This window comes from Gymnodraco acuticeps, unplaced genomic scaffold (assembly GCF_902827175.1).
Source record: "Gymnodraco acuticeps unplaced genomic scaffold, fGymAcu1.1, whole genome shotgun sequence".
In the NCBI taxonomy this organism is placed as follows: domain Eukaryota; kingdom Metazoa; phylum Chordata; class Actinopteri; order Perciformes; family Bathydraconidae; genus Gymnodraco; species Gymnodraco acuticeps.
Genome location: NW_022990335.1, coordinates 1,239,280 through 1,258,776, shown reverse-complemented (window position 1 = coordinate 1,258,776; position 19,497 = coordinate 1,239,280). Strand labels below are relative to the sequence as shown.

Sequence of the window (19,497 nt, the reverse complement as noted above, 5' to 3'; positions counted from 1 at the left end):
ACACTCGCAATAAAACAAAAGAAAATCATCAGAAAGGCCAGGTAGAGGAAGGCTGCATGCATACACTGCAAAAGAAAAGTCAAACCATAAAAGGGGAGCTGCAAAGATATGAGGTCAAAGAAATAAATAGATTTCAATTCAACGATTCAATTCAATACCAAAACATAGCTGCAGCGCCTGGGGGGAAATCACAAAAATCTCGGACATTTATCAGATTAGTTTATTATAGCCATATACAAACAGAGAGGTGTTAAACAGGTTAGAATTGGGATACAACTCTCAGTAAGTCCTCAAGCCTTTGAACCCCGTGCAGTTTTAGGGCATCCTGTCGCATTTTACTCAATGTGGCCTCATTTTTATAAACCTTTCACTTCTATGGGAAAAGCATCGTCTGCGACGTCTGTTGTGCAGTGCACAAATTAAATGTCATCGATGATAATAATAATAATAATTTCACAACCTCTCTTGTCCTGTCCTCTGTACAAAATTGTTGTTACCTGACTGTTGATCAATGCTGAGGCATTCAAGGCTTCAAAGACTTTAAAGGAGGCCCCATTATGTGTTTTGGGGTTTTCCCTCTCCATGTGTTGTATAGGATTTGAGTGCATGTAAATGGTCTGAAAAAGGCTAAAATCCTAAAGTTTCCTCCCCTGCCTGAAACTCCTGGATTGTAGACCTTTTTGCTTCCCTGAAATGTTGACATCACTACGTATCACTCATGCTTCTATTGGCTGGCGCACCAACACATTGTACGTGAGTGAGGGACATCCCTATGTAGTACCCCGGTAAAAAAATAAACATGCCTTTCAAGCCCGCCAGCGGATGGTGGGGTTCAAAGGGTTAAGATAAAGCACACTTATGAACACAACATCTTCAAAAAACACAACCACAAACAACAACACAGACAAACAACAAAGACAACAGAAAAAGCCACACACTTGTCGTAGAAATCCTTGAAAAAAGAACCCAAACCAGCCAGGATTATAAATCACGCTCAAAGTAACTGCAAACGCATCCACAGGCAGTTCTGCTGCTACCTTTAAATGTACCAACATCGTCTTCCTCTGTGAGGTGCTTCTCCAGCCAAAGGCCAGACGTGAGCTCTCTATCCCAGGGGCAGTAATCGCCCTCTGCCAGCAGGGGGAGACAGAGAGCCAACAGACAACAGATATAGCACAAACACATACCACACACACACCACACACACACACACACACCACACACACACACACACACCACACACACACACACACACACACACACACACACACACACACACACACACACACACACACACACACACACACACACACACACACACACACACACACACACACACACCACACACACACACACACACACACACCACACACACACACACACACACACACACACACACACACACACACACACACACACACACACACACACACACACACACAGGGGGATGTAATGAAAGGGAGGGAAGGGAAAGGGAGGAAAGAAGCAGAGAGGATGAAGACGCTGACACTTTACAGAAAACAGATTTCAATAAAAAAATTATTGAAGTTCTGCAAAGGACAAATGGAGTCTGGACTGGATGTTAACATCCACCAAAGGTCTTTACAGGAACCCTGCTGACAAATTTACCATCGCTTGACTCCTCCTCATCTTCGTCCTCATCATCCTCCTCCTCTTCGTCTTCTTCATCTATTTCCCCGTCTCTGCTGACAGCATCATCGAGGGCCTCGCCCACGTCGTCTCCCTCTTCGCCCCTCAGTTTAGCGTGGAGCTCCACCGCCTCCTTCCAGGGAACCCCGCCGAGGTCTGAGGGGCTGAGAGGATGCTGCTCCCCCTCCTCCGCATCCTCCTGCTCCTCATCCTCCTCCTCCATGTCTGACTCTGAGCTACTGTTGGATAAAAGAAGAGTCACGGTGATGTGTTAGAACAGGTGGGAGGCAGAAAGAGACTTCATATTCAAGCACTGTGCTGCCTTACATTTTCTGTAGGACTCTAAGAATTTGTAGTTTGCTTTACTTATCAAGGCACAAATGCAGACTGACTCATTGGGCTACAAGTCGTTTTAAAAAAAAGTATTATTATAATTTTACATTTTTCATTGAAATCTTATTGTTTAAAATGTCAGAAATCCTTTGTCTTTAATGTCTCAGACACCCCAAGCGAAATTAACAAACACAATTAAAAAGAGTCCTAAAACATATCTGACAATTATTCTATTCTATTGTTCATAAAAACGGATCTAAGATTATAATAATAATTGTTTGGTAAATTCAATTCTAAAATCAACCGCCTTTTATAACCCTTTTATACTCTTTTTCATCAACATATAATACGTCTCAGATATAGACAAAACATGTCATGTTCGGAAACTCTGAAATTAAAGCGACCCATAACCGTAAACTTTGAATATCCAATTTATACTTATTCATCTTAAATAATGAGCATTAATTGTATTACGAGGATAACATATTTCATATTATAATACTATACTTGCTACACAATGCAGCAGGCCTACACTTAAGTTCCATTTATATTATTTGTCATGATCATGCATTGTAGCATGCCATTCAGGTGATAAGGTGGGCGGGCGTTACCTTGGTTGATTATTATATAACAGTTTAACAACCCAAAAAAAACATTGTGACATAACAAAGTGGCTAAAATCTGATCAGCTAATTTTCAGACAGGTTTTTAAATAAATGGATCAAGACAAAAAGAGACTTTCCAAATCTCAACACAGAGGGGATATATATCTATGTATAAAAGACATGGATTTTGCTTAATAGGTGACCTTTAACTCAGGATACAATGTTATTGCAACTTCAAACATTTGTGCAATATTGAGTATTATTATAATGAGAATGTTGGATTTCACTCAAACGGTAGGAATGCAAACAATAATGAGACTAAATGTTGTGACATTCATATGGAAATTGGCAGGCATAAGACAACAACAGCATATCTCTTTATTTCTCCTGCTCTTACCTGGAGCCCAGGTCGTCAGCGTCCGTGCCCTTGTCTAGCACGCTGCTGAGGTTGTGTTCTGCCAGCGTCTCCTCAGGCACCTCCTCCAGCTCCTCCTCCCTCTGCAGGGAGAGCCGGTAGTTCTCCAGCTCGATGCGCTCTGGAGTTCCCCGCAGACGCTTCGCTAGGCTGGGCTCCTGCAGACCGTTGACCTCCGGGGCTGGGGATGGTGATGGAGGAAATGGCAGGTGAAATGATGACATCGAGGTGGGCAGCAGGTTGGAGGAAAGAAGGCAGAGGAAAGAAGAGCACAAAACATTGCAACTGAGAGTCAGACAGGCGCAATAATAGAGAGGAGAGGAGCAGAAGGTAACCCTCTGCAGTGAGGAGCCATGCAGGGCTGATAAGAAGGGTGTTTAACTTCAACTGGGACCAAAACAAATCCACTGTTTAACATTTTGTGAATACTATGTAATTATGTCAAATAATTCTGACTATGTTGGTGATGTGAACGTATGGGCCTAAAAGCATTAAAACCATCCTCATCCAAAAAGTAACAGAGGCATTTTCACTTCTAATTTTAAGGACAAACTGACAAGGACACACCAATTTAAGGTCTATAACTGAATTTATTGCATTAATTATAATCCTACAGCAATATTATCAACAAACACAGGAAAAGTTTACCACTCTAAAATAGTTCTACAGTTGTAAGTACCAGGTGGTGCCTTGCCTTATTCCCATCCTGAGAAGCAAATCTCAAAACTGTTTTGTTTTTCTCCAAAATGTGTCTTTGAAATGGACTTGGTTACTCATTATGGATGAAATGGATCCAAAAAAGTTGTCATACATTTGACTACGCTTCTTAATAACATGAAAAGAGATTAAATTGCATTCCAATTAGGAAGACATTTTAAATCAGGCCTCATTTAAATCCCAATTAAAAAAGGAATAGGTGTGTCAATGAATGTGTCATACTGTAGGTATATTATTCTTTGTAGAGGAGGAAAATGTTGAAAAAGCTCTATTGTTTTCCTTTTGTCTTCGAAAAACTTCGGAAACTCTGAAATTAAAGCGACCCATAACCGTAAACTTTGAATATCCAATTTATACTTATTCATCTTAAATAATGAGCATTAATTGTATTACGAGAATAACATATTTCATATTATAATACTATACTTGCTACACAATGCAGCAGGCCTACACTTAAGTTCCATTTATTATTATTTGTTATCTTACCCGCATGTTCGGTGTAACTTTCTCTGGTCTTGTTGGTTATATTTTACAATAATATTCACTGAATGTAGCAAAGATGCACTATATTAAGCAAACACAAGTGTGTCTAAGCAGCATTCTGTCAGGGGGGGTGGGGTGAGAGGGTGAGAGATGCAGGAGGAGAGAGAAATAAAAAAGAAAGCCAATCACAGGCACTAATTCAAGCACTAGTAGAGCTCTCAGTTTTGAGGTGCTCTGATAGGAGGGGAAAGGTAAAGCTCACTGATACAGGCACTTCATCACAGTATTCTGAGTGTCAGTGAGAGGGATACTGTAGGTGCAAAACAGCTTACAGAGAGAAAGGAACACATCACAAAGCAGGCTCTAAAAGGAACTCATCACAGAGGAGGAGGTCAAAGAAAGCACTAGAAGTTACAATCACAACAGAATTAAGCTTGGCTTTTCATTAAAACACAGGCAGGCAAAAATCAGGGTGATGTGATAACCTTATATCGTACAAATGTATTGCTATTAGGGTTGGGTGATATGAAGAAAAATATATCAAGATATCGACATTGCGACAATATTTGACTATTGATACTTTAACAAGATATTTACACAAGACCTGGTTTTGATACATGATCATTAGTTATAATGGCGTGTGGAAAGGCAAATGATCAAACAGCTATAACATGATCTTACAGTAATGCAACCTTTAAAACCTGATAAGGTCACTATCAGATATTACAATGCCAAAAGTGACAATATGTAGTCTTACATCACAATAACAATATAGTATTGATATATCTCGCCCAGCCCTAATTGTTATATGCCAAAATACATTTTTACAAAAATGTTTTGAGTAGTAAAGCTGGCACATTCCTGCAATGATCAAATCAGAACAGGAAGAGGGTTATCAATTTTGTTACACGTATTACTGCCTTGAGAGCTGACCAGAACTCTTATTTTAATTACCAAGCCAAGAGAAAAATAAATAAATTGAAGATGCACCATTCACTTCTAAGATGATGCTGCCAGAGAGGCTGCTTTACTGCCTCGACCAATCACAAGTCATAAAATGGCTGCTAACGGAGACAGAAAGAATGCTGCATCTTCAAGAAAATCAATCCGAGACGAAGAATCAGAAGATTTACACGAACACTCCGTCAGTGATTCAATACAGTCAGCTAAATCTACACAGTCCCACAGACATTAGTTGGCAAAGGAAAGGGAGAAAGAGTCATGCTAGAGGAGGTTGAGCAGAACATTGATGGAGAAACAGCAGAAGAGGTAGATGCAGTAGGTGCACAGGAAGGGAGAGTCTAGGGGGTTGCGTGCCACCTGGTGGCAGGTCCAGGACAGCGTGTGGCGGAGGTCACACAGCCGGACCCCCATGCCCCTGACCAGACGGCAGGGCGCAGCCAGGGCATCAAGAAAGGGAAGAGGGGTACCTGAGGGCTGGAGCTCGGCTGAGGGGGACGCCGCTGCCATCGCCCTCCCGGGGGCATCCACGGTCGCTGTAGGAGTTTGGGGCGCCTGGTTCTCCTGCAAAGACAGATGACGTTAACCACAGCCCTTACCCCTAATCAGAGGTCACATAGAGGGCGATTTAATATAACTATGAGAAGTTGGTGGCGTGCAAATGAATCAGTTATTGTCTTGTCTTCTTTTTTGATCTCATATGCATGATCTTTTTTCGACTAGTTTGCTTTAGCCATCACGTTAGTAGTTCATCCTTTTTTTGCATCCTGCCTTCTCTCACCGAGTCTCTTCCGATTGTCTAAGCTCAGCAATTTTAAGAAGGGAGGGAGAGATGTGAGGACAGAGGAATCCTTATTTGGGAAATAAGTTGTCCTTGTTTATTCAAAAGTCGCCTATTAAACAACATTTGTAACTTATTGCATGTGACAAGCTAACAGGTCACTGGCTGGAATCAAAATACATCCTTCAGACCCTGTACCATTTTGCTGTTCATTTAATTAATTCTAATACGTTTTTATATGTATTACTTTCTGTGACAACACATTTTCCGTGTCTGAAATTACCATTTTTATTAAAAGGAAAATCACTTAGAGAGCCTATCACTATCTTATTAGAGCTTAGTTGAAATGTGTTTAAATAAGAGGGATTGATGCAGAGTTGGAATGAAGACAAGAACATAATACTGATAATGACTATCAGCCAGCAGAAACACATGATTAACTTAAACCATTAAATATCCGTTATTATCATAAAAAAGGAAGAAACAATGATGTTTAGTAAAAGATTTAGCAGGAATCTTTATGAGAAGAAAGTCAATCACGACTCCTTTTCCCTTTTACAAATCGCTCCCCTGCCATCAACATGTTCCCCTACTAGGCAGTGCATTTTTAAGATAAACTATACAATGAAAGTATTCATTATCATGCCATTCCTGATTTCCACCAGTCATTTAACCAGTAAACAGAAACAGGTACCTTAGCAGTGATTGGAGTAGGCGAGGGGGCGGGCCTCTTCCTCTGAGCATAGCCAGACAGTCGGTAACAGAAGTGGGGCTTGCAGTAAAATTTCCCTGCAGGATAAAAAGAAGACAGACAAAAAAACAATAAATAAATCAAATGAATAAATACATATATATATATATATACACAGCATATTCTGTTTATTTCACCTCAAAGAGTCCATCGGATGTGTGTCCTCTGCAGAAATAGACTGTTTGTTTGTTTGAATAAAAAGATCTTCCTTACTGTCTGAGCTCTGACGTGCGTGGGTTTTAGTCCCACGGTTTACTCTGAAAAACAGCTACTGTCTCTCAACAAACAATCTGCTGCCTGTCTGTGAGCATAATAGACACCTCACAGAGAGCAATAATATGGAGTTATGAGACTGCACGGCTGTGGGGTAAGGTAATGAAGAAATAGTTCAATGTCTTAGAGTTTAGATTTACAAGTTAATAGCAATGTGGTATTTTTTCTTTACTAAAATCGTTTTGGTTGAATTGAGATTAAGTTTAATTCTGGTCTTGCGATGTTTAGGAACTTAATGATAGAGTCTTACCATCCTCCACATCGAAGGCGTAGGAGGACAGTCGTAGTGTTGTGTTGCAGTATTCGCACTTGAAGCAGCTCCGATGGAAGAACTTCCCCTCTGCACTCAGCCTCTCCATCACGTACACACGCTTTCGACAGAAAAAGCACACATCGCTGCCACCGATGTTGACGGGGAACTCTTTTCTCAAAGAGCCCTGTGGAAGGATAGGTTGAAGATTGATTAGGTTTTTATGAAAAAGAGAGGAGATGAGAGGAGACGATGTTTACATCAAAGATTGAATGGACATCACACACCAGGCCACTGTCGATGTATGCTAGCTAAAGTGCTACACACACAACAACACACAACAGAGCAAGTCAACGGTTATTTGTCAGTAGGAATAGGGATCTCTGATCATTGTGCAAATGATCGACAAACACAACAGTATCCCAAACAGTATTTACTTGTGGAGCAAACACACACTTTACAGCTACAGGGAGATGGAGTTAAATTGTGACAGAAAGACGAACATATCAACAACACATTATTGCATGAAAAAAACACTCTGGCAATAAGGCTTTCATCTGCGCAGCCACATGCCTTCTACCCCCCTGGCAGCATGCTTACCAAATCCTTCTTTTCAGGTAGGAGCTTAGGATCTTCCTGAGACTGAAGCTGATTGGCTATCTGATCAGCCAATGAGCTAACTCCACCTGTGTACAACCTTACATAGCGCTATCAACATCAATAAGGGAGGAAAAAAGACAAACAGGTGGAAAAAAATTAGAAAAATGATGGATGATGGATAGAAAAAAATAATAATATGAAAACAGATGGAGGAAGTGGGAAAAGGAGAGCTTAATCACAGAAAGCGTTCACAAGCAATAGTGTGTGACAGGACATTTGAGACATGTCAAGGCAATGCTTCCATGCTTGATCAGGAGCTTAGACGAGGCAATAGTTCCACCTAACTGCAAAACCAAATATAGCTCAAATAGATAAGATTCACTCTGCATTTGCTTTCCATACTAAGAGCATTATTGGATTTGATATATCAGAAAAAGATCCAATATCCCAGTATTCTTAATGACAACGGATACTAAGTGGACCGTCACTGATCATTAAGACTATAACAGTATTTTTTCTCACACACCCACAGTAAAGCGGTCATGCATTTTTTATTCACATGCACACACACAGAGGCACTCACACACTGTACTGTTGCATAATTCATTGAACAATATACAAACAAAAGAAAATGCTGCAAATGACCACTCAAAGTGGTTTGTTTTTATCCATTATTTGTTTGAATCCTAAATTAATCTAGGATTAGGTTTACATCCATTATAACGTAACAAAAAGCCGTTGCACCCTATACAGAGGAAGAATTTAGGTCAGTATGTACTATGAGCCATGCAAACTGTTACTGTGGATAAGATTTGACTAGCTTTGCAGTCCTACTGCATTGCAAAAATGTTACCCTGCCACAGTTGGAACTGTGCTCGTCTGCATGGGAATTAAACAAGATGAGATTTTTTGCTGCCAAGCTGCGCTTTTAATCTAAAACAACAAATAGGGACTCCTTTGGCAAAATAACTGAAGAAATCATAATTAAGTTCAAACGCACATCAGATGAATATATTTTGATATCTGTCCAGATAGTCAGTCATAACAAGGACTGATTACTCACCCGCATACATATCACAACAACCACAGAAAACAATTATCAAGTTGCAAATTAGTTCCTTAATATTTCGCAACAAGCAGCCAGCTTTTAGAATAACGTCTCAGAGGAGCTTAAGACGTGTTAACTTTTGTAACTAGGTGAGATGATAAATCCTCATGAAAAACAGGTTCAGTGTTAGCATCACCACACACCATTCCTCGCAGGCGTGAGACAACTACCTGTCTCAGGGAGTCAGAGGTGGAGGGGGGAGAACCAGGGGGGGACTGAGATCGAGCCAGGTGCCATTGTTCCATAACAACACGGGAGGGTTTGTTCTTAGGCTCCACAAAAAGGAGGCAGAGAGTAAAATGTAAATTTAACAATTATACAAACATTATATGAACTAATGTTTTACATGAGTTCTGAAACAAAAATGTATATGTTTTATTAATCAATTTTCTTTGGAGAGCAGCCTGTTGGTCAGCTTAATTCCTTAGGTGTTTTACACGCTAGCATACATTGCTGAGTTTAGCTATATTATCCTTTGTAACTTCCATTTTCTTTCCATTTCTCCTTTTTTCTTTCCATCTTGTTTCAATAATATATTTATCTGGCACCTGTGAAAATACAAAAAATAACTAACTTGAACTTGACAGGACAATTCTAATTAGTTTTGTATTTTCCGTTAGCCGTCAAGTCCTTCCCTAGTTTTCTATGCTAATGTCTTAGCATGAATTGCTGAGTAAGTGTAGGCACCTAGCAAAGAAATGTTAATAATAACCCTACAGCTGTTAAAAGTTTATGTTCATATCTTTCAAATAAAAAGTTTGTAGATATTCCTGTCGTCAAGGTTAGCCCCGCAATTCTCCCATTATTTATTTACTACATAAACAGAGATACTTTTTGTTTTCGATCAATGTTATCCCTCAAATACATTTCACTCAACTTTCAGTTTCTTGCCATTATAAGTTGTTATTTGAATGCTGCACTCTAATACTCACTAGTTAAGCCTAATGATGTGTACTGACCTGCTAAACTGTGATAACCTACTGGGAAAACATGGATAATTCTGGTGTCTACTCTTAAGAAGGTTAAGTTGACCAACAGGGCAAGACTCCCAAAAATGTGTAATGTATAACTATTAATTATCAGCTTTCTGTGGTAAATGGTCACCTTTGGTTGGGCTGGCTTGTCCTCAAACTGAGAGGCAAGTCGCTTAGCCCTCTCCTGAATACTAAGCACATATAAGGGCATTTCATCATCTGTGTGCAGAGGCCCTGCTTGCTCCTGCAGAAAAATATATAATTCAATCACAAAGGGATTTACAAAGAGTAACATTTGAGCTATTCTTAGCGTTTTTAGTAGTTTCCAAAAACAACTTCCTTTGCAAAAAAGCTTGATATTGAGAGAAAAGTCACAGATGGTTTGTAAGCCATTGTTTTCATAGTTCCAGCTGTCAGTCTTTAATTCAAGCAGAAATGTAAGCTGTGTGGATAAACGATGAAAGCAATGCCCTGCAGTTAGTGAAGCTGCCCAACAGCAATTCCTAGCAAAAAATTGAAATAAGAGAAGTATAAACGAGGACTGAAGACAATTAAAAGACTTTGGGTTAGGTATTTTTGTCGAAAGTAAAAACCTCCATACTGTATGTTTGTTAGAGTGAGTCCACAGCACCAAAACCTAACCTTTCTGGAAGATTCAGGAGAGGAAAGTGGTGAACCAGGACTGTCAGTCCCGCCACTGGACAAGTGCCACTGCTCTATAAAGAAACGGGACGGCTTTGTCTTAGGCTCCAGGGGGAAAAAAGGAATGGTTGATGGAATTAGACTTAGGAGGATGTGCACACGCACACCAATAGCATGCCCTTAACATACAAAAATGTACCCAAAGAACTTAATGCCACTTGGAAAACCATGCACAGTGTTCACCTTTGGTGGTCTGTCAGGTTTGCCCTTAAACCTGGAGATTAGGCGGTCAGCCCTCTCCTGTATACCAGGTATGTGAATGGGTTTTGGCTCAGTCAGGTGCGGCAGCTTCCCTTCCTGCCAAGATAGCTCTAGTGAGACTTGATACTGATTTTGGTTGCAGCTAAAGGGCTGATATAATTGTTTTAAATAAATAAAAACTTTGATTTGGAAGTCAGTTTTCCATCCATAATAACTCATCAATAAATGCCAACAACAAGCTGAACACACATCCATGCTATCACTCGTTTACTGTACCCCGTAATTCAGAGGCATCTCGTAGTATTCAAGAGTCTCTTCTTCCGGACTTTTACGCAAATGCTTGAAGGCAGAAATGAGTAGATACCGTATCAACACGTTTTTCATCGGGCTTAAGCAGTCTTACTTAAAGTTGAGAATAGCTTTCTGTGTGGAATTATTGACAGTGCCTGACAAAAAGTTAAAACTACCCAAGGTCCCCTGAGTCGACAATTATTTACAAGCCGCCAAATCCAAACAACATACCCTTCGGCATGAAAACAAGCAGCTCCTCTGACAAACACCACCTACTCACTCAGTAAAAAAGACTCAAACTTCTCTAGGAAGTGCATTTGAGAAAATGCAGCTTTTGTTTTTATTAATGCACTGCAGACATCAAATCTGAGGTACAGAGAACAAAAAAGGGGATTTGGGGTTATGCGACAGTAAATGGGTGTGCCGTGGATTTGAGCCAGAGATAGACAGACAGAAACAGACAGAGACAGCAGGCTGTTTGTCACCTCTGAGTGAAGAGAGAGCGAAGAAGTGGAGGAGGAAGAAGGGAGCAGAATGGTTTTCTTTGGGCAGCTCCGAGAGCCCGAGCTGGACACTTGGTCTGCACCACTTCTGGCCTTGAGAGATGAGGGACAGGAACAGCAGATTCAGCAGAAAATGATAAGAATGATGATGAAAGTGATACCGCTAAAACTAAATATGCTTCACACTTCTTATTGTTCTAAGTCACAGTAGGCTAATAAATCATAATGCTTTTAAAAGCTTGTAAAACTCAGAGGTAAAATTATATGCAAGGATATTTGCGTCAGTCAGCACAAATTTAGCAATCCATTGGGTTAATAGAATTAGTGTGGGCTCCCACTCAAGGCAGCTTTAATAATGCTGGACACACAAAGTAAAACAGACCACCCACACATTGCATTTGGCAGATAAACATAGTCAAAACAAATGTTTTACTGTCCCTCTTGTGGACAGTAAAAACTATCCACAAGAGGGAATCCATTAACTTTTAATTATTCACAAAACTTCTCCAATATAAATAATTAACACTGAACATAAGAGTGGCTTAAAAATGATATCCTATTCACTTAGTGTAGTGAAGTGTTTAAGGTTTATGAAGATTATTCCAGTCTTTACAATTGACTCAGAGCTAATTCACTCTGCAGCTAGAGAATTACCGTGCAATGAGAAGACATTTAAGAACAGCAGTGAATTAAAATCCCTTTAAAGAGGAGAGTTTGAAGCTTCAAATCAATGTCTGTGAGGTGCATGCCTAATCTAGTGACGAGAACGAAAAATACAACTTTCTAAGCATCAGCAGGAGAAAAGTGGTGCTGGCACTTCACTGTGATGACTGAGTATACACATGAGAGAGCAGTAAAGCAGGAAGACAACCAGACAGGCCTGCTGGCAATAGACGGCCTTCTACTGAGGCTGGAGGAGTGGATATACAGTGGATCATATTTCTCAGTAAACACCATTTTTACACATCTACGATTCGGGTTGGTGTCTAACAAAAAAAAAAACTTAATTATATTTACTTTTAAAGGTTGAGGGCAGTAGCAGGGAAACTTGAACTGGAGGTCATAGAAAAGTGGCAGAAAAAGCAACAAGAAAGAGGTGGAAGGTAGACATCATAGATACAGTAGAGACTATTCTGTTTTCTTTATCTGGTCACTTTTTTCAAATGATTCACTTAATCAACAATTGGCCACAATTTGCAAAGCACACCAGCAAGATGTAGGGATGAAGAACACTCCAGAATGTAGATTTTAAATCAAAAGCCATAAAAGATCTTCAACAATATTTGATCTGTAAAGAAATGTAACAGGTTTGTTACGCTTCCAGGATACACGATAAGCTATTTGGTGAAGAAAATGTTATGAAAAAAATGTCTACAGAGCAAAACTACAGTTTTTTTTAAACAGTATTCATTTTATTAAATTAAATCTATGACTACAACTTCCCCATAACTTAGTCAAAAAGTAACTGTGATAATAGACTAAAACAGACTAAAATATGTTATTTTAACTTTTGTTGACAAAAGATTAGGCCTTTTATTTGTATTTTTAAATGCATAACAGGGCTGCAGCAGCGGCATACAATGTGCATTGCCAGAAGGACTCGGAGTAATTCAATAACTTAAAGTTACATTTAACACAACAAAAAGGGCTTGTGGGAGAGAAACAACAGGATATTTTGGCTAGCATACTGTAGATAATAATCCTATGAATATAAAGCCCAAAATATAACCTGTCTGTTTGCATTCTTTTAACATGCATTGGGTAATTATTATGGCTGTACTTTTAACCTGAACCCTTCCTTCATCCTTATAAACAAACCCAGCATTGGACTGACTCTCACTGGTCTTTGCCTTCAAATATGAATTGGTTACAATAAATAGGAGAATAATGTTTAATATAAGATTTCAAAACACATGGTTCATTCAGTTATTGACAACGTTTTGGAGTCACCATCTGAACATGTTGCTGATTGATCTACTTTGGGCTTATTTGGTTCTCAGTGGATGTTTTCCACTGTTAAATTAATACAGGAGTAACAGTTGCCTGGATTAGTGAGGCTACCTTCCCTTCCCCTTGCTTCTTGATAGGAAGGCCAATTATTTTCCATCTAAAAGGGGGTTGAATTGGACTTAATGGGATGTGGCAGGAGTTGGAGGACTACCAGGGCAGCTAGGCTAACCGTACCTGCTCCCCTCTGTTGGGCTGACCCTTGATCATTTCTTTGTAGCGAATGCTCAGCTGCTCCTGCTGCTGAGTGCGTCTCTGATCCAGGACAGGAGAAGCAACGATAAACCATGAAGCTGACAAACTCTTGTGTATCTCTCACACACACAGAAACACACATATACAGCTATTTGATTGGTTAAAACACTTGTTAACCACACGAAAAGAGCTACTCCTACACATCTCAGAACTGTACAATATCTACAGAGAAAGGGAGGCTCGGACTAAAAGGCTAGCACAAAGCAGCTGTCCCACTACGACACACCACAGGGACATATGGTTAGAAGGTCAGTCTAGTGGTTAGTCTCTATGGTAACGAGGCGGGGCGTTTCTACTCTTTACCTTTCTCCATGCTGGGACAGGCGCCAGGCGCACTGGCTCATTCACAGGGCTTTGGGGTGGGCTAGTGGGCAAAAGTTGGTCCAGATTGGGCAGCGAGTCCCCCTTTGAGGTCAGATAATGATGAGTGACAGCAAGAGAGGCCAGTGAGAAGCCCCGAATAACCATGCAAAGCATCATGAAATGGTCCATGACGGGAGGTGTAATCCAGGAGAGAAAAGGAAGGAAGTGAATCAAGGGCGGATGGAGTCACAGAAGATGGAAAAATATATAAGGAACCGATAAGGAAATGGCAGAGTCATGAGAAGATCATGCTGAGAGATTATGGGGATATTTATAACATTGTACACAGTAAATAAATACCATGCAGAACGTACATCAAAAATAGATGGAAAAGAGGAAATATACAAATGTGTGAATAAACAGCAACTGCTCCACTATTCAGCATTTAGAAAGTCTTCCCCACTGAGCTCAGAGATGTGATACTTTTAAAAAGGTATGTAAGATTTTGCATTAAAACAGTTAAAACAACAACAAGGACTGTCATATATATTTGGAGTAATATCTAAGCGATTTTCAAAAGGTTTTAATTTCACACCTAAATAAATCCTTGTTTTTTTTATCAAGTAAACGGGTAATTTTAGTGGCCTCTAGTGGCAACAAATTCCCTACAACCTGTCTAAATTCAAATTTTGTATGTGAATCCATGCGAATAATTCTCCGCCCAAATTTAAAACATTTTCCAATGATCCCATTCTTCTTTACAATGCCACCAAACTCTGGCTTTTTGTTACAGTAGTAAATGACCTTTATGGCGTAAGTAAACATAATCAGGTATTTCATTGATGAATTTAAAAGACTTCCTCTAGCCAAAGCAATACAAAAATAAGCTTATATTTAAAACAAAACGTCAAATCCAGGCTATTCCAAGACATACAGTAACAAGACATTTTCTCAACAGTGGAGAGTTTCTTTCTCTCCATCAACAATACTCTCTAGTGTTCCCTTTGGCCCACTCCTCCCTCCCACTCTCAGTGGCAAGCAAACCAAAGCTCTGCGAACCCATTCACCGAGCCATCCAGGCCCAGTCAGCACTTCGAGGCCACCTACATGACACAGGAACAATACCCAGCCTGACCAACATTAGCATTCTGGAGCTCAGCTCATTAATACAGTGGCCTACAGCTCTTCAATCATGAGACCAGAGGCCCTGTCACACAGCGAGAGACCTACATGTTCATGAAAATATTCATTGTGGGGGAAAAACAAACCACAATGAAAAAGTAATCAAAAGGTTTGACTACATATTTCTTGTTGCCAGCTGTTACACCAGAAAAAGAGCCACATGATTTATTCCATACCTGTCGTTTGAGTCCTGAAGGCTGTGGAGCGTTCTCCTCAAACTTGGCCAGCAGCTGGGTGGCCATGACTTTGACTTTGTTGTGGTTCCCCGAAGCACAGGACTCCATTTTTCTTTCTATCACGACAGCTGGGACTGAAGGCCTGTCGTTGCGACCGGACCTGGATACCTCCTCCTGTGAGAAAGTAGAAATCTTGTTGCTGACAGTCTACTGGGATTGATTACAATGTTCTGGTCAGACGTTGTGCTCCAACCAAATATCACATTCTCAACATTTGAGATGTGCTGTTGTCAGAAGTACTCACGTCTTCAGACTGGCTGGTTTTCCTTCTCTTCCCCAAACTATCCACATCCTTCTCCTTTTTGTCCTGTTGGTGACACGTCATGAGTTATTTTGTACTCCATACTACAACAATGAAGTAATGACTTTTCAAGGTCAAATCAAGGGTTGCTTACAGGCACTTATTCAGCAGTCAAATAGAACATTACTGCATTGTCAATTGAAAGGAAATGTATATTCCCTTAAATTGCGGTCGTGGCGGTCACAGGACAGTTGTTTGTGTGCCGTGTTAAACCAATAAATCATCATTGACTTATTTTCGCATTTTACATCAGTAATTGAAATAATGTAACAAAGGTACTTAATTTAAGCAACATCCTGGACCTATTTTAAGTAGTTTTGTTGCATGCTTGTTCTTAAATGTACTGTATTTTCAAAACTGTGACTGTAATCCGGGAGAAAATACATTTCTCTCAAAACATAATTTAGAATGCAGTTAAGTTGCGTGGGAACATCATTTTGACGAGGTTGTTCTCAGACACTGACCTTGGGATTTCGTTTTCTGGATATTGCTATGCTCTGACCCAGTTTGCTAAGGAAGGAGATGGGGGATTTAGTGCTGGATATCAGGGCTGCCTTCTCCTCAGGACTCATGTTGTGGTTATCTGAAAATAAATCCACAAAGGAAAAAACATTAAGAGCTTTAAATCCTCTCAGTGTTATGGGTAATTAAGTTTTCAAAGCCTCTGTCAGAAGATAAAACTTATGTAATAACAGACAAGTCCAATAACCACAATACAGAAGCAGCAGCTGCAGTGTATTGCCTAATCTCACCTCCGGGTGGCACTGTGTCCTTAAACATCTCATAGAACTGGCTGAGATACATGACCATGGAGAGCTTGTCTGGCTCCACCACAGAGGACATCTCTTTGCCAGTCATGCAGGGCGAGATGCCGAACTCCCTCTCCGCCACGTCGAAACCCAACTGGTTGTTCTTCTCCTGGTTGCGCTCGTCCAGGGAAACAAAGTCACTGAGGGCGGGAGGAAGAGGCAAACATTGAGAATTAGATGGGACAGGAGAGTGAACGCAATCATGAAGATATGGTGCAAACTGAAAAGTTAGTCGCAAACAAAGGATTACTTTTGAAAGAAATGATAAATCTATGTAAATGTAACATGAATACACACAAACACGCTTCACAGATCACAGCTGAATGGGATTGTTTGTGCGATCTCAAGAAGATTAAATGCATGTTTAGCAATTAATAATGTTTCTTCTGTGAGAGAATGGAAATATGTGATTTTTTTTCAAGGCTGAAGCTAACACTTGTTTTTATAATAAAACCAAAATGGTAAATATCTGGTTCATCGAAATCCAAAATACATGTAGTTTAATATGATATGAAACAGATAAAAAAAGGGCATCTCCATGTTTGAGATACTTCAAATAGTCTTGTCTGCAATGTTGCCGAAAAAATAATTCAACAATTAATGAATTGTTAAATGATTTCAGCTCAAGACATTAGCTTTACGATTCTCCATTGATTGCTATATTAAAACCTGAGCTACTGTATTGTGATTGAAAGGTGAAAATACTTGAACAACATAACTGCATTACATCATATATATTGTGTTGTGATAACGTAAATAAAGAGCAATTAAGGTATACTTTTGGCGAACTATGGTGTGATTATTTTGTCCCATTGAGTGAAGCAGAAACAAGCTGTGAACATAACATCACCATTATGTCACGAGCAAACGTGTTAGCACCATATTTACAAATGCGACAAACATACAGTATAGGCACATTATCATTCATTATTTATTTGACTAATGTAAGTGCAACATTCACTCATCCTTGAGCCCTGTTTTGCGGCTACCACCTCCTGAGGGATATATCTGGATGTTTAGCTGCAAAATGCTCCACTGTGCTTATTGCTAACTCTGTATGTCTGAGAGGTAATGGTTGGTTGTTTCTGTAAACATCTGCCTGGTGTGGATGGAAAGAAACAATGCTATGAGCGTGAGATTCAAACAAAGCAGTCGTGGGTTGTAATACAAAAACAATGAGCTGGCAGAAACTTTAAAACTCCATAGAGTTGAGAGAAATTGCAGAAATTATGTGGTAAGACACTATGAGCTCCCCAATTTACATTGCACACATTTCATATATTATAAATTAATGTTATTATTGCAGCTTTCCTTTCTTAAAAATATCCCAAACATCATGATTGATGTTTTTCTAGTTTGAAATGAAGGTTTGCATACAACTTCTTTGAAATAGCATATGATTGATGATCATCTTGCACACTAATCAATAAATGAAGGTATCAAATATCAGTTATTGATGAATTAGCAAAGTTAGCGAAGAGGCAGCAAATCCATATTTTCCTCCAAAGCAGCTTTAGATAGAAATTAACTGACACTGAGCCTGCATTACACACTAATCAGGAAGCCATGACAGGATACTGTCCATGTTGTGGAAAGCATTACTGTAAATGTCATTATACTGCAGTTGAAAATACCATTAGGCTGAGTCATCAATACATCTGCACTGCACATACAGTCCATTTAAAAGCATCAAAACCTCCCAGCAACCACAGAGTTTACTCTCCACTGAATCGTTCGTCTTCTACATGCGTACACGTGAACGCAGTTTTCCCAAGGTAGCTCCACACCTCTTCCCCCCGCCCTCCTCTCCTCCTCCCATCATCTGGCCTATCAAAGGCAGCAGAGCACAACTGCTGCACTACTTGGTAAAGGTCAAGCAGGACAGAGACACTAATAGCTTCTAATGTTAATAGCAATATAGCCTCTAGAGCAGTGGTTCTCAAATGGGGGTACGCGGACCCCTAGGGGTACGTTGGAGTACTGCAGGGGGTATGTGAGATTTATTTTATGATAATGAAGAAAAAAAAATAGATACAAATACCAATTTTAGGAAACTTATTTTAAGTTTGAGCAGTGTGGGTTTTATATTAATAGACTAGAGCAGGGGTGGCCAACCCGCGGCTCTCGAGCCGCATGCGGCTCTTTGCCTAGTTTCATGCGGCTCTTCAGTTCATATCGAATTGTATATGTGTGAGTTTGGGGGAGAGACATTGACTCCTGACTAGTGTTGCACGGTGTACCGATACTTGAAAGGTACCGCGATACCCTGCCGTTAAAAACGTTACGATTCCGCCGTTTCATTAGTATCGGTACTTTAAGAATGACGGGGAAAAGTACTCCGGTGAGAAAGCGCCGTTTTAATAAGAGCCGTGTGTGTTCAGCGTTCTGCTTCCACTCCCTGCACTGCAGCCTTGCCTGCAGTCCCTCCCTCTCAAGCACGCTCTAAGTCCCTCCCCTCTCAAGCACGCTCTAAGTCCCTCCCCTCTCAAGCACGCTCTAAGTGCCTCCCCTCTCTCGTGCACGCGCTAGCTGCCAGAGCATGTGAGAAAACGAGAAGGATGGCTGCAAGTGGGAGTGCAGCTGCCGCTGCGCCTCGGCTTGTTGACAAAAAAGACGCCAGAAGCGAAATTTGGAAGTATTTGAGCTATATCTCTGACAGTGAGGGCAAGCCTACGGACACCACGAGGCCTGTCTGTGAGACATGTATTAATTTTATTTAATACGAATTCTTGTCATTTATTTTATTTATTGTTCTCATTGTTTACAAGTTTGTGTTATGGTTATGGTTCTGGTCAGTGCTGGAATTG

General features: G+C 40.2%; 1 protein-coding gene across 6 annotated transcripts in view; it reads right to left on the bottom strand.

Annotated features, from left to right (window-relative positions):
• The window catches only part of mical3a (microtubule associated monooxygenase, calponin and LIM domain containing 3a), an 80,561-nt gene that overhangs the window by 21,843 nt on the left and 39,221 nt on the right, over nt 1–19,497 (bottom strand). For 2 of the 6 annotated variants that reach the window (XM_034223403.1, XM_034223405.1), the window contains exons 13-21: nt 16,634–16,830; nt 16,346–16,464; nt 15,825–15,887; nt 15,521–15,694; nt 7,219–7,405; nt 6,639–6,733; nt 5,634–5,727; nt 2,986–3,184; nt 1,630–1,889 (exon numbers count right to left, since the gene is read on the bottom strand). In XM_034223403.1, coding sequence (XP_034079294.1) covers nt 1,630–1,889; nt 2,986–3,184; nt 5,634–5,727; nt 6,639–6,733; nt 7,219–7,405; nt 15,521–15,694; nt 15,825–15,887; nt 16,346–16,464; nt 16,634–16,830 — 1,388 coding nt within the window. Of the gene's footprint in view, nt 1–1,037; nt 1,131–1,629; nt 1,890–2,985; nt 3,185–5,633; nt 5,728–6,638; nt 6,734–7,218; nt 7,406–7,818; nt 7,927–9,096; nt 9,199–10,030; nt 10,145–10,542; nt 10,648–10,785; nt 10,900–11,079; nt 11,143–11,579; nt 11,691–13,781; nt 13,860–14,162; nt 14,265–15,520; nt 15,695–15,824; nt 15,888–16,345; nt 16,465–16,633; nt 16,831–19,497 lie in introns of all 6 variants that reach the window. The other 4 variants (XM_034223404.1, XM_034223400.1, XM_034223401.1 and 1 more) reach the window with 4 other exon arrangements.